This window comes from Gadus morhua, chromosome 4, assembly GCF_902167405.1.
Source record: "Gadus morhua chromosome 4, gadMor3.0, whole genome shotgun sequence".
Classification (NCBI taxonomy): Eukaryota; Metazoa; Chordata; class Actinopteri; order Gadiformes; family Gadidae; genus Gadus; species Gadus morhua.
Genome location: NC_044051.1, coordinates 23466910 through 23481321, shown reverse-complemented (window position 1 = coordinate 23481321; position 14412 = coordinate 23466910). Strand labels below are relative to the sequence as shown.

The window sequence follows — 14412 nt, the reverse complement described above, 5'->3', positions numbered from 1 at the left end:
ATGCCCGCGGGCCGCCAGTTCCCCATCCCTGCTTTAAATCAACCTCTCTCTCTCTTTCCTTAAACCTCTCGCTCTCTCTCTCTTTAAATCAATCTCTATTTCTTTAAACCTCTCTCTCTCTCTCTCTCTCTCTCTCTCTCTCTCTCTCTCTCTCTCTCTCTCTCTCTCTCTCTCTCTCTCTCCCTACCTCCCCAGGCAGAAGGAAAAGGTGCCCCCCAAGGAAAGTGTACCGGGGGCCCCTCAAGCCGAGGCCTCCGCCGAGTCCCCTGGCCCCTCATCGCCCCCCTCCTCGTCGGACCCCCCTGGGTACCTGCAGGCCCTTGATGGACAGGGGGTCCCGCTCTGCCTCCACTGCCAGGAGCCATGCCCGGCCTCCCCGGATGACTCCAGCGCAGCCACCTGGGACAGCCGCTTCTGTAGCCACAGGTATGCCCCCCTTCCCCCCCGCGGAGCCTTCCAGACTAGAGTCCTCATTCAATCCATCAAACTTTAGCAATAAGGCGGCTCACTGGATAGAGTGTGTACCATTTAGGTTTGATTCCTGGCTGTGGTCCTTTGCTGCATGTCCTCCCCGCTCTCTCCCATACCCTCCAGTCTATCTCACTCTAAGAAAGCATAAAAATGCAACATGTTTTTTTTACCGAGCACTTTTCGTGCAATGCAGTGATAAAAAGTGCGGGGCGAAGGGACACAAGGAGGGGAGGGAAATGAGGTTCAGATAAAGCAGGAAAGTATCGAAAATCTATTCCTTCACTACAGCCCTATACTCTCAACTGGGACAACAAACTTTCCCATCTGGAATACTGAAGCACATTTGAACAGTAACAAAGATTAATTTAAAGGGGTAGGTAGACCAAAACAAGATGTCACACCATGACAGAGATACAATTAAGGGATGATGGTAAACCGACAGACTTACAAAACACACCTATGTGCTCACATGGATCCTGTTCTATGCCGTAAACGTGGTCCTAAATACAAAAACAGATCGACAATCTGTCAGCTGTTCGGCTTTGAAGATGAGGATCGATTAGGATTCATGTGAATGCAAAATTTGGTTTCCCCTATGATAGAAGTTTCTACATCCTGAGATGTGAGATACAGCTCTCATTAGGGGTGTGACGAGATCTCGTGCCACGAGATCTCGCAAGATTAAACTTGACGATATTACCCGTCGCGTTAAAAATCGGTCTCGCGAGATTTGTGATTTATCCAAACTTCTATTTGTCGCCTGTGGGGGCAGTAATGCGCCTTTGCTACATCTAGCCTGCCAGAACCTAAAGAAGGAGAAGGAAAAGAAGATAAGGAGAAGGAGGGGAAGCAGGGGAAGCATCGAAAGCAGCCATAAGCTGTGTTCGAAATCGTTCCCTATCACGGATATAGTGTACTATTTAGGGTGCTCGCCATTTTGTAGTGGTGTTCGAATTCTCAGTGGTTAATTTCATGCACTATATAATGCACTTAAAATATCCAAAATTTGAGTGTACATACGATGTAGCCTACATGTTACTCCCGTATACCACAATGCAATGCGGTCGTGTTTTTCCGGAGGAGAAGAAGAGGCTGAATAACCGCGAAAACGAATACCTTTAATCAAAGTACATTTTGGGTACTTTGATTTGGTTTTGCACATAATATTGTTTGCAATTGAAAAAAAGAGAATTATTTAATTTAATTTATTTTTAGTTAACTTTTATAAATGTTAGTTTTAGTTTCAATTTCATGCATGTAAAGAGTTATAGTAAAACATTTCAAAATACATGCGCCACTTGGTTAAATAAAAGTCTGTTGGTCCAGTCATATAATTTGTCATTGTAGTTTTCTTAAAATCTCGTCTCGTCTCGTTCTCGTGAACCCAATATCGTGTCTTGTCTCGTCTCGTGAGCTGAGTGTATCGTCACACCCCTAGCTCTCATAAATTCGCGATTCAATCGACGCGATGGCGTTCCGAGGACCTCTTCCTACACTGTTACAAGTCCCCTCTGGCTCTTTCAACGTCGGTTCCCTCACCTTTCAGTTTGGCTTCCACCTTTTGGAAATGAATATCGAGGGACGATTAACAGGCGATTTGTGATTTGTTTCTTTACACTCGCTATAATGACAGAAACCGCCAGTACCAGCGTGTCTCTGGGTGCTGATTTTTAGAGATAGACGCTATGATGTGTTCTTCTCACCTCCACTGCGTCACCTCCAACTGTCAATGACACTAATTCACTGTCAGAGATAAAGGGGATCACGCAAGAATTCAAAAGTATCCACTATGTTTGCGGTCTGGAATCTTGGCAGACTGTACAAAGTGGCCTGTTGAAGGGGGTGTGGTGTCCAGACTCGTATCAAGGGATGCACTGTTTCGAGATGTTCTCTGTCGATGCATGCAGTCATAATCTAGTACAGGCCTCACGCTCAAAAATCGTTTTCACAAGAGCTTCAAAACCCTCACCGCCCTCACCTCTCCACCCCCTCGCCCACCCAGGTGCCAGGAGGAGCTGCGTCTGCGCTCCAGCCAACCCCACATGCGCGCCCGTGTCCTGGAGGCGGAGGGCGGGGCGTGCCAGCAGTGCGGGCTGGCCGCCCATCAGCTCTACCTGAGGGTCCGCGACGCGCCCCCCGCCCAACGTAAGGACCTCCTGGAGAGCACCTGGCTGGCCCAGCTGCCCCTCAAACAGGTGGGAGGAGTTAGGCGGGTGTGTGTGTGTGATAGTTTTGTGACATCACTGCACATATATTTGCAAATGCGTTGTCCAGCATCATTTGTTGTGTGCATACCAACATCTTCTGGTTGGTGGGTGTGTGTGTGCTTGTGCTTCTTTAGTTTTCCCTTTGTTGTTTTGTGTGTTGTTTTGTGTGTGTGTGTGTGTGTGTGTGTGTGTGTGTGTGTGTGTGTGTGTGTGTGTGTGTGTGTGTGTGTGTGTGTGTGTGTGTGTGTGTGTGTGTGTGTGTGTGTGTGTTGGATGTGTGTCTGTGGGGAGCTTGATGTTTATGTACATCTTACATGTAAGATGTGGGCGTGTCCATCAGAGGACTGGATATGTGTGTACTCCAGGCTGTGTATACTTGTTTGCGCCTGTTTGTGTACTCCAGGCTGTATTGAAATGTGTGTGACTGTGTGTACTTCAGGCTGTGTGGAAGTGTGTGCGTCTGTGTGTGTACTGTTTTTAGGGGGTCTTTGGGTCCTTACAAGCCACAGCCAATATTTTCCAGAATATTTATGTTATTTTTTCAAACCCCTGATACTATCTATTGATTCTGTTGTCACATCAATAAAGTCTCTAATTTTTTAGCCTAGCAATATCCTTGCACAGCTCAGCACTTATCACGTGAAATAGTATATGATTTCAATCTTCTGTTTTTTGCCATGTACCATTGGCATGAATAATAAAACATACATAGATATGTTCACAACGTCTTCAGAGATAACCAATTAAATTTCAGCAGCATCTTACTGCCCACGCACTCCATCAGTGATTCAGTCTGTTGTTAAAGGGGTGCTAGGGCTGGGGGTAAACGATTATTTATTAAACGATTAATTGGGCGATTATCTATTTTTCTGTTGCTCGATTAATAAAAACCATAATGTAACTCAAATAAATACCAAAAAAATCTTAATAATATACTTTATTTATTTAACAACAGTTTTGCACAGCAAAAAACCTTCTGCTTTACACAAAATAAAATAAATAAAATAGTTTCACTGTTATACAAAATGAAAGGCCAGCCCGTTTACTCTTTCACAGTACCAACATAACTCTTGTTCAAAAAATTCAAAAGTTGTAGTGCAAAAGAAAACACTGTGCAGTGCACAGTAGACATTCCTGAGTGTTTAACACAATATAAAATTCCTGTTTTCAGTGTAACAGTCCGAACATAAATCTCTCCTGAACAAAAGATCAAAAAAATGCAGTGCAAAAACCAACACTGTGCAGTGCACAGTACAGACATTCCTGAGTGTTTAACACAATCTAACAGTCTCAACATAAAACCTGATGCACAATCAAACTGACTCTCTTAACTGCTATTCTGTTGGCTTACATGCTAATGAAGTTTGTGCAATATAGCACTGTCCACTTCCCTCCACTTCTCTCCTCCCTCACCACTCTTTAGCTACCTACTCTGAATTACTGCGGAGGAATGTGAGCATGTCCACGTGCTCTTTGGTGAGGTGGATGTTGCAGGGGCAGCCAGATAGGATTTTGCCACAACAGCCAGGGCAGGGAACTTTGTTTCATTTTCCTTCCACCATTGGAGTGGGTTTTTGTCCTTTGGAATCTGTTTCTCCCTAAAGTACGCAAGCAGCTCATTCCTGACAGCATCATCCCTTCCGTCTTGGCCTGGGTCTTCATCTTCCAGCTCCTCATCATCATCTGTGTCATCTTCTTCAGGCTCTTCCCTCACTTGCACTCGTCTGGCTTGAAGTGCCAGGGTCTGAAGTTTGATTTTCACCTTCAGGATGTCTTCTGTGGACAGGAACTTGAGTTTTCGGAATCTCGGATCAAGGGCCGCGGCGAAGATGCACACATTTTTCCCGTCTTCATTATATGTAGCCTGAATCTTCCATCTGAAAAATAATGGATTTGATTTGCACACTTATGATCAAAGAAATTCAAGGTGCTTAGAGAGAAAGATAACAGTAGAATCAATAGCTCTACATGATAGAATGCCAATGGGAAAACATTGAAAAATGCAAACTGGGAAAGCTTAATTAAAATATTCAGTTAGTTCACTATAAGAAATTTAAAGAGCTGGATAAACAAACTAACCTTGAAGCAATCTCTGCTGCGGCTGCTGTTTGGAAGGTGGTGACGGGAGCGGACTCAAAGACTGTCTGCGTGGACTTCTGTAGGGCTTTCACTAGCGGAGGCAGGACAGAGACTGTGACGTATGCTTGTCCACTCAGGAAGACGGTGGCTTGCTCAAAGGGCTCAAGTGCTTGCTGTAGCTCCTCCAGGAGGCTCCACTGGTCAGCTTTCATATCCAGGTAGTGCTTTGCTGCATTGGTGACCTCTGGGTCGGAGAGGGTTGCGGTTACAGGCCACCGCTGCTCAAGGAGGCGTTTGATCATATAGTAAGAACTATTCCATCTAACAGCTACATCCTGGGCCAACCTGTGTTGAGCTGTGCCCATTTGCTCTTGTTTGAGTTTCAACTTCAGGATGGCAACATCGCTGCTATGGAAGTACCCGGCGAGGCTCCTTGCTGCCCCAAGTGCCTTGTTGATGCGGGGCTCTTTCAGAGCATCGTTGACGATCAACTGGGTGGTATGGCCAGCACATCGAAGTGAGGCAACGCCATGCCTCTCTTCAAGGATTCTAAGGGCTTTGACCACATTAGCTGCATTATCGTGGACAATCGCCTGGACATCATCAAGGAGAGAGAAGTCAAACTTCTCGGCAACCTCTTCAATCCAGCGAGCAATGTTTTCTGCAGTGTGTCGGTCCTCAAGGGGCTTCGTGCACAAAACAATTGAGACCATCTCCCAGTTGTCGTTGATGTAGTGGCAGGTCACTCCGAGGTATGCCTCTGTGGCAATACTTGTCCAGGCATCTGTGGTGAGTGTGATTTTTGAGGACCTCTTCTTTAGGTCTTTCTTCAGATCTTCAAGAGTATGTTGATATGCCTTCTCCAACTGCTTTGTGAACCACCACCTAGAGGGACATTTGAAGCCTGGGCAGGCATATTCAATCATGTCTATGAAGGCTTCACCCTCAACAAGAGACAAAGGCCTCATGTCTTTGACGATCACCTGTAAGACAAAGAAAATGATTATCAATAACAACATGAACATAGCATCTTTCATAGAGCCATATGTTGCTTACAATGTAAGAAGATTTATTATTAGACAATCTAAACAAGGACACAAAGAAAAGGGCCAAGTTAACTGAAGAAACACCCATAACCTAGCTAATAAATATAGGACACAAAAAATGGACACAGCCTTTCCATCCTAAAAGAAGCTCAAAGCAAACAGTGAGCTAATAATTACTTACTCTCAAGATCGTTTTGCTCAGTTCAGCTGCCTTCTGTGGAGTGCATTGTGTCTCTTTCCCAAGGTAGGACGGCAAGGTTCTTTGCTTTGTCCTAGAAAACACAAAAGCAATGCATATTAGAACAACAGCTATGACAGTGGGGCATTTTAAATCTACTCTTAACCTCATTGCAGTGCTATGCTATGATTAGTTTATTTGAATGCTATCGTGGCTACTTTTAAAAGTAATGTTATGTCCATCAATGCATTTGATCATCATGGCTAGCCTAACGCAGCAGCTGTGTCTCTGTCTGTGTTGTTTTGTAACATGGAAATGGCCAGGGGTGCGCAGCACATAACAATTTTGATCTGGTTACAATGCAAAATACAATGCAATACAATACAAATATAATGTAAGGAACGCTAATAAATGTAATTTGTAAAATAAGTGTTATCTGTCTTGTCGCGCTCAATGAACGAGTTTGCGAATGTTCAAGAACCTTCCACGTCATTCGACGCGATCGATCGTCTGTTGCCAGGCAGGTTTGGAATGGATTACTATGGATGACGTGGGCCGGTAAAATTTTCGCCCCCGGTACAATTTTACCGTGACACCACCAACCCAGCACGAACAAACCGCACCGCGCAGAGCCCAAGCCACACAACACAAACCACACAAACATGAAATTAATTTAACCAACGTTGGTACTTACTTGCAATTGTCTCCATCACGAGTGACAATGGGGTGCCTCTGTTTGAGATGCTCCAACATTGCTGTCGTGCTCTTGTGATATGCCAACTCCATTTGGCAAAGAGTGCAAATCACAACACCTTTCCGTTTAGGACTTATCTTGAAGTATTTCCATACCTTTGAGGATTTTGTGCGCGGACATTTTCCTTTATTGTGAGTTTCGTCCATTTTTCAATCCATTTTTCTCGTGTGGCGAAAATCGTCGACAGAGAAATTTGACGTTGACGAATTTTTGACGTTGACGTCATCGACGCGTCGCTACAGCTCTAGGTGCTATCATACTTTTTGGACTTTACCCTTTGCTTTATACATTTATATGACATATGTTACATGTTTGACGTCTGCTAAGCTAGAAAAATCTAAGTCTGAGCCATGGGGAGTATTCGCGCCCACCAAGAACGCCCCTCAATAAGTGTGTGAAACAGCTTGTTTACTTCGGTAACAGTGTGACGTCAGACTGCAGTGGGAGGGGCTGAAGTGCAGAAGTCCTGCCTCCCGGCTACCTGCAATGCTCACAACTTCTCGGGGGTGTGAATTTGCCAACACATGCCCAAAGTGTTGGACCAATTGCAACAGAGTGAGCGTGCTGACCAATCACAGCAGAGTTTACTCCTCCCAAGCAGAGGTTACTCGGGTTGGGGGCCTTAAGGCAACATGATACAAAACAGAACGTTTTTGAATGACCCTGAAATTGGTTTTGCAGAAATGAACATTGTGAGAATAATAAGGGGTATTTTTAACACACAGACATGTAACCCTATTCTAGTTGTACGCCCAAATGCAATTATTAACCCTTAAAAAGCATGATATGGGACCTTTTAATGTGCGGTCGTACGGGGTCCTATACACACACCCAGCACTCAGTAGAATAATGATAGGTGAAAGGCGGGGCCCGGCGTTGTGTGACGTACAGAGGTCTTCAGGGTCTGCCTGCCTGGGAATCGGGGTGTTGTGTGTTTCGACCTGAAGCACTGTCTGGGGAGCGTGTGATCGTGTTTAGGTCGAACGGTTTATGATAAGGCTTTTTTTTACGCATTTTTGTTGTGTGTGTGTGTGTGTGCGCGCTACATCGGTTGGGTTCCATTTCAGTTGGCTGCCCTAATGATGTCAAATTCTTCGCTAAGGAGCCAAATGTATTTTTCTCTCTCTCTGTCTCTCTCTCTCTGTCTGTCTCCCAGTCTATCTGTCTCCCAGTCTGTCTGTCTCTCTCTTTCTGTCTCAGTCTCTCTCTCTCTGTCTCAGTCTCTCTCTCTGTCTGTCTCTCTCTATCTTTTTCTCCCTCTCTCTCTGTCTATCACTATCTTTGTTTTTCTCACTCTCTCTCTCTCTCGCTCTCTCTCTCTCTCTCTCTCTCTCTCTCTCTCTCTCTCTCTCTCTCTCTCTCTCTCTCTATCTCTATCTCATCCTGTCTCTCTCTCTCTCTCCCTGTCTTTCTTTCTCACACCCTTTCTCTGACTCATTTTAACTCCATCCCTCTGGCCAGCTCCCCCTCTCTCATGTCCTCTCCTTCAGCTTTGGGGCTCATCATAATCTGTCTGTACAAGATCTCTTCTGTCTGCAAAGTCATCTTTGGAATTGAATTGAAAGCCATTTGTTTTAAGCGCAATTCGATTCATCACGTCACACACACACTTGTGAAATGTCCTGAAATGTAGAAATCCTTTCGTAATGTGACCAGTGTCTTGCTTGCACTACTTTTTAGTACAGAAATCCCAGTAATACAAGATTGCTCTTTGAAACAACTTTTCAAACCGGCCAATCTTATCAATGCCTCCAGTCAGGCTCACCGTTGATCCCATTCGTTAACAAAAAGTATGGATTCTGTATTGTAGACAGATTTGGACACCTGGAATGGGCAGGGTTGTATAATCTAGATAACTTGGATAGTCCTACATTGACCTAATTGCCAAAATCCTACCAGCCACACCAGCGAGTAACCTTTACATGTACATTACATTCAGGGCATGTGCTGAAAAAAAATCTCACCTACCGCTATTACCCTCTGTTTGAGTCCCTTCAGTATGCGCTGTTTCTGGTGTCTGTAGCTTTAATGCAAATGAGCTGCTGCCATTGATCAATGAGTTGTCAGACTGAACCACAGCATGGTAATATCATATAATCATATCATATAATGTAATAATAATAATTACATTATATATGGGTATTTATAAAATATATCTAATATCACGGCCAAATGTTATGTGCGCCTCGGATGATATTATGAATCATAACGACTGCGTCTGACGTCTCTGGCATTTCCACAACAAGTAAAGACTCGTAGTGGGGGATATCGGTCATGGTTGAGAGGAATTGAGGGGGAAGGAACTTTGGCCTTGACTCTCTGAAGTCCATGAACCGCGACACGGAGGAGAAAGGGATTGTAAACCGGGAGCTGAGCTGCCGGACTTGCCGCCGGGGTCCCTGCGCCGGAGTTGATGGACTGTCGCCGAGACCTACCCCCGCCGGACCTGCCAGCTTCGGAGGCAGTTCAGCTCCCGGAGTACACCCGCCAGAGCAGCCGGAAAGCCTCGGCCGCAGTTCAGCTCCCGGAGTACACCGCCGGAGCTGCCGGACTGTCGCAGAAGCTTCGGCGGCGGCCGGATGGCTTCGACGGCGGCCAGACCGGCGGGGGTAGCTCGGCGACAGTCCGCCAGCTCAGCTCTGGGAGTACAATCCCTTTCTCCTCCATGTTACCTCCTCCGGACTGCCGCCGAAGCTTTGGCGGCAGTCCGGCAGAGAAAGGGATTGTACTCTTGGAGCTCAGCTGCAGGGCTGCCGCCGAGTTCCCCCCGCCGGAGCGGGGTGGGGAAGTGGGAGATAATATTCAACTGTGCCTCCTTCCTACATGGGAGGGGGGGGCAAAACTGACTCCCTCGTTTGGTAACTGTAGGAGGGGTACTTTCAGAAATGCATATCTCACTCAAAAAATCATGTACAGACTTTTTTCAAAGTTTATATGCGTGTGGGAGCACCAGAGACCCAAAACAACACCCACAATCCCAGGAAAAGTGTTGTTTTCATAATATGTCCCCTTTAAAAATGCAAAAAAAAAAAATGCTTCCGTTAATACGATTTGGAAAAGTAAAATAGTCAACGACAACATGGCGATAAACAGTGTCGAGGGATTTGATTGATGGTGTTGAAAAGATTTCTTGCTTGTGAACGGTTTGCTACATTTCTCTCTGTGAGTAGATTGAGACTGATGTGGGGTTATATCGCCCACGGCCTTTATGGAAGGCTAGCCAACTCTTGATAGTCGGGAACAAGCAGCAAACCAAACAAGTAATATATTAGCCTACATCAACGAGCCCTGTAAGTGTGAGGAGCGTGGGTTTGAGAAGGACCTTTGCGTTTTGGTCAACGGTTACAGCTTTACTACAGGGACCTTGTTTTCAGTAGCTCGCAGTAATGCTTAAGCTCACCTTCTACCAGTGAGCAGCCGATTGCTCTGTGCTAGAGAGACTTTTGAAGTCATGGTTAAATGCGACCAACATAAACATTACAACTTGTCCTCCAAACCCCCTGATTAACATCCAGAGTACTTTACTTATACCAGAAGAAGTTATTCGTAGTATGTGAAATATAAAAATAATATGCATTCATACAAACAAGCTACACACACACAAAAACTCTAACGGTGAAGTTGCTTAAAGGGTCAGACTTTCACAGAGATAGACTTAGTATTCTATCTCTGGATCCTGATGAAGTCAGGATCCAGTCATGCCAGGAGCAGCTAGGGGTTAGGTGTTCTACAGTTAACCCCAGTCACACCAGGAGCAGCTAGGGGTTAGGTGTTCTACAGTTAACCCCAGTCACACCCAGGAGCAGGTAGGGGTTAGGTGTTGCTGCAGTTAACCCCAGTCACACCAGGAGCAGGTAGGGGTTAGGTGTTGCTACAGTTAACCCCAGTCACACCAGGAGCAGGTAGGGGTTAGGTGAATCTTCTGGTGGTTAGGGGGGTTGAGTTTCAGTAGAGAGGTGCTTGGTTTCAAACCCACTGTCACCATCAACATCCAATAATGGAGAGGATGGTGATGATGGTGGTGGTGGTGATAATTTTGTTGACGATAGTAATGGTGGAGATAACAATGATGATGATAATTATGTAAATGGTGGTGATGATGATGTCAATCGTTATGTTAACGTTTGTGATGATTGATGGTGATGATGGTGGTGGTTATGAGGATGATGATGATGGTGGTGGTTATGAGGATGATGGTGAAGATGATGATGATGATGATGGTAACGTTGGTGGTGGTGGTGGTGATGGTGCTGGTATGGTATCCGTGGTGATGATGGTAATAGTGATGATGATGATGTGTTGGGGACAATGGTAACGGTGATGATGATGATGTAACGCTGCTGATGATGATGGTAATGCTGATGATAATAGAAATGATGAAGATGATGGTAATGGTGATGATGATGTTATGGTGGTAATGATAGTGGTGGTGATGATAACAATGATGATGATGGTAACGGTGGTGATGATGATATGGTGTTGATGATGATGATGGTGATGATGATGGAGATGTTGCTGGTAATGGTGAAGATGATGATGATGTTATGGTGATGATGATGGTAATGATGGTGATGATGATGGTAACGGTGGTGATGCTGAAGATGGGAATGATGATGAAGCTGTTGTTGATGTTCCAGCTGAACGAGATCATCCGGGCCCCGGTGGAGGGGGACTTCTGGCAGGTGGACCATATCCAGCCGGTCTACAGCGGGGGGGGGCAGTGTTCTCTGGACAACCTGCAGACCCTCTGCACCGTGTGCCACAGAATGGTGACTAACGCGCAAACACAGAAACACAAACACACACAGGTGCACACAGCAGCGCTACTACAAAGGAGGGTGTTCCTTTAGAGTAAGGTCGGCTCGTCTTCACTACATTGTTTTCATTGATGATTTTAGTTTTTCATATCTACATTTCATTGTGTAATTCATTAGGTCTAATTTAGTTCCATTTTGCATGCACTGACTCCTCCTCCTCGTTCCTCTGCACTGGGTGAGTGTTTGATGTTTTATCAGGCCTGCATGTGTCTCTGTGTTCCTCTCGGGTCCTCAGAGAACATCGCAGCAGTGCAAGGAGCGCAGCCGGGCCAAGAAGGACCAGGCCGCCTCTAAGGTGGCCTCCAGCATCACCCGCTTCTTCAGCAAGAAGTAGCATTACGCCGTCTGCAAACAACCATCACACTGATCTACAGACGACCCATGGACGCCAAACGAACCAACCGGGGAGGATCGACAACTACATCAGATGTCAGGTTTACTATCGGTTCAAAACACAAAGGAGACAACAACAACGAGACGGGGAAGAGAGATGACTTGAAGATTTGAAGGATGACTTTGTTTGAGGATTATTGTTGTCATTCACTTTACTTATTACTTTCCCAACAATTATGACGTGATAATGTTTTCTCCATATCGACCAGAATAAAGAGTGTTGGACTTTTCTGTTTAAAAACTAGTTTTTTCTGTTGATCCTGCAGGGTTTTTAGAAACTAGTTGTAGAATAGTTTTGGCGTTTCAGTAAAGAGTCAAGAATCCAACAGCTCGGATCCCTGGTGGCTGTGTAAGGGGTCTTGTAAATTTTCTAAATAAGACCGAAGGCCATATTGTTATTCTTAAGTTGATCAGATTTATTGTGAAAGTGTGGGTGTGGGGCCACGATATTTTACAGTCTATAAACAAAAAACTGTAGATATATAATGCACTTAAATAAACATGGATAAATAACCTTCCCACAGATCATCACCACGAAATATCAGGAAACCACAGCCAGAAGTCCAGTGTACACAAGTTGCTGTAGTGCTCTCATCTGTGTGTGAGAGAGTGTGTGCTGTGAACAAGCTAAAAGCATTTTTAACCTGAAGGATTTATGATGCACAAAATACCTCGGCCCCACAAAATGCCACTTTGGATGCATGGTACAAGATGAAATTCCGCTTACTGTACGCACAGCAAAATGAAACACAAAACTAACCCCAAAACCCTCCAGAAGGTAGGGGTCTCAGGGGTCTCATTTATAAAACTGTGCGTGGGATCGTTACTAAAAGTGTACGTACGCCCAAAAGCTAAGTTTTACGTGCGTCAAAAAATATTCAGATTTATAAAACCCTGTGTACGCACAGTGCCTACAAGTGTGCGCAGCTGAATCAGCTTCACGTTCCGCCCTTTTTAACCATAAATGGTCAATGCAAATGACCTCATCAATGCGATCTGCATATAAAACAGACTCAGATGCAAGTATTATGTCTTGTCGGAAACAATGGCTGAAGGACTGAGAAAATCAAAATAGTGAAATTTCACGGAGGTTGAAGTGGAGACACTTGTGAGTGAGATGGAGACCTGAAAAGTAGTTTTGTTCGGCGGTCACGGGATTGGGATCGCCAACAACAAAAAGCAGAGTGACTGGCAACATGTTGCTGCAGCAGTGAACTCCGTCAGTAGCACAGATCGCACAGTCCAATAATTAAAAAAGAAGTGGTCTGACATAAAGGTAGACTACATATTTTTATGTAGCCTACCAATAAATCGTTATGGTCCCTAAAGACCCTCTCCCTCCAAATCCTGCCATTTGCATGGTACGCCAGAAGTAGGCTACCATATGGTGCAGCATTACCACGGCGCTTATTTATGGGGTTACGGTAATAAGACTGACCGAGAACACCTTGGATAATCAGTTGTTAATCACCCACCTAAAATGTTCTTCAACATAACCCCTTTTTAATGCCTGATTTGTCATGAAAAGCATCAAGAGGAACGGACAACGATTGTGATGAGGAGTGTGGCTTGGTTTTCCTCACTTTGGATTTAATTGACATTTGATTATGTGTTTACAGTGTCACATAAAAATATTATGTTATTGACACATGTTGGACGGATGCTTTATTCCATGCAGTCGAGCCGTCGGTGCAGTATGGAGTGATGGGATTAAATATAGAGATTTTTTTATTATTTCTATTCTAAGGAGATGTTTCTGGAGTTATAACTGAGAAATAATGCAGTTGACTTAAATTATTCAGATTACATAGATTTAACGCATGATACGGGTTGAAATTAAATGTATGAAGGGCGATGATAAAACATAATCGTTCTTCTCACTCTTTTCTCACAATTCTTCTGTCTGACTTCAGTTCACCACCACGCCATCTGTGTCGCCAATTCTCCTTTTCCTCCAAACCATGCGTACACATGGGTCAGTTTGCTTAGGACTGCGCACATTCTCCCGTCAAGTTGTTTTTTTTATAGATCACAACCGTTTCAATTTCAGCCCCGTTTTGTGCGTACGCAACGGTTATAAATGAGACCCCAGCCCTGTAATGTTTGACACCTTCCCTTGAATCAAAACCCCCAGACGCTTCCTGGACCAGAACTCCTCTCCTGAGAGGGGTTCTGGTCTAGGGAGCGTCTGCACGCAGGCCACAGCATCTGAGTCTACAGCCCCGGATGTTTTTGATATTATAATACAAAATACAGCCTGTTCAATTGTTCCGTGATACCAATCATGCATAAAAGCCCTCGAAGAGCTGATGATATTGATCAAAAACAAGTACGTTTTGGTTCCTCTCTGTCGTTCGAGTAACAGATCTACTTCAGAACTACTTGGCACGCACGCATGGTGATGAATGTTTAAAGACCGCAGTTTTGAAGTATTCTGCTTCTACCCCATACTTATACTTTTTACTTA

The 14412-nt window shown here is 44.7% G+C and overlaps 1 protein-coding gene across 3 annotated transcripts in view; it reads left to right on the top strand.

The window, feature by feature from the left end:
* zranb3 (zinc finger, RAN-binding domain containing 3) overlaps positions 1-12462 on the top strand; it is a 99993-nt gene extending 87531 nt beyond the window's left edge. For all 3 annotated transcript variants that reach the window (XM_030353410.1, XM_030353412.1, XM_030353411.1), the window contains exons 19-22: positions 196-426; positions 2474-2666; positions 11373-11504; positions 11788-12462. In XM_030353410.1, coding sequence (XP_030209270.1) covers positions 196-426; positions 2474-2666; positions 11373-11504; positions 11788-11886 — 655 coding nt within the window. In that variant the 3' untranslated portion in view covers positions 11887-12462. The remainder of the gene's footprint in view (positions 1-195; positions 427-2473; positions 2667-11372; positions 11505-11787) is intronic.
* The last annotated feature ends 1950 nt before the right edge of the window (positions 12463-14412 follow it).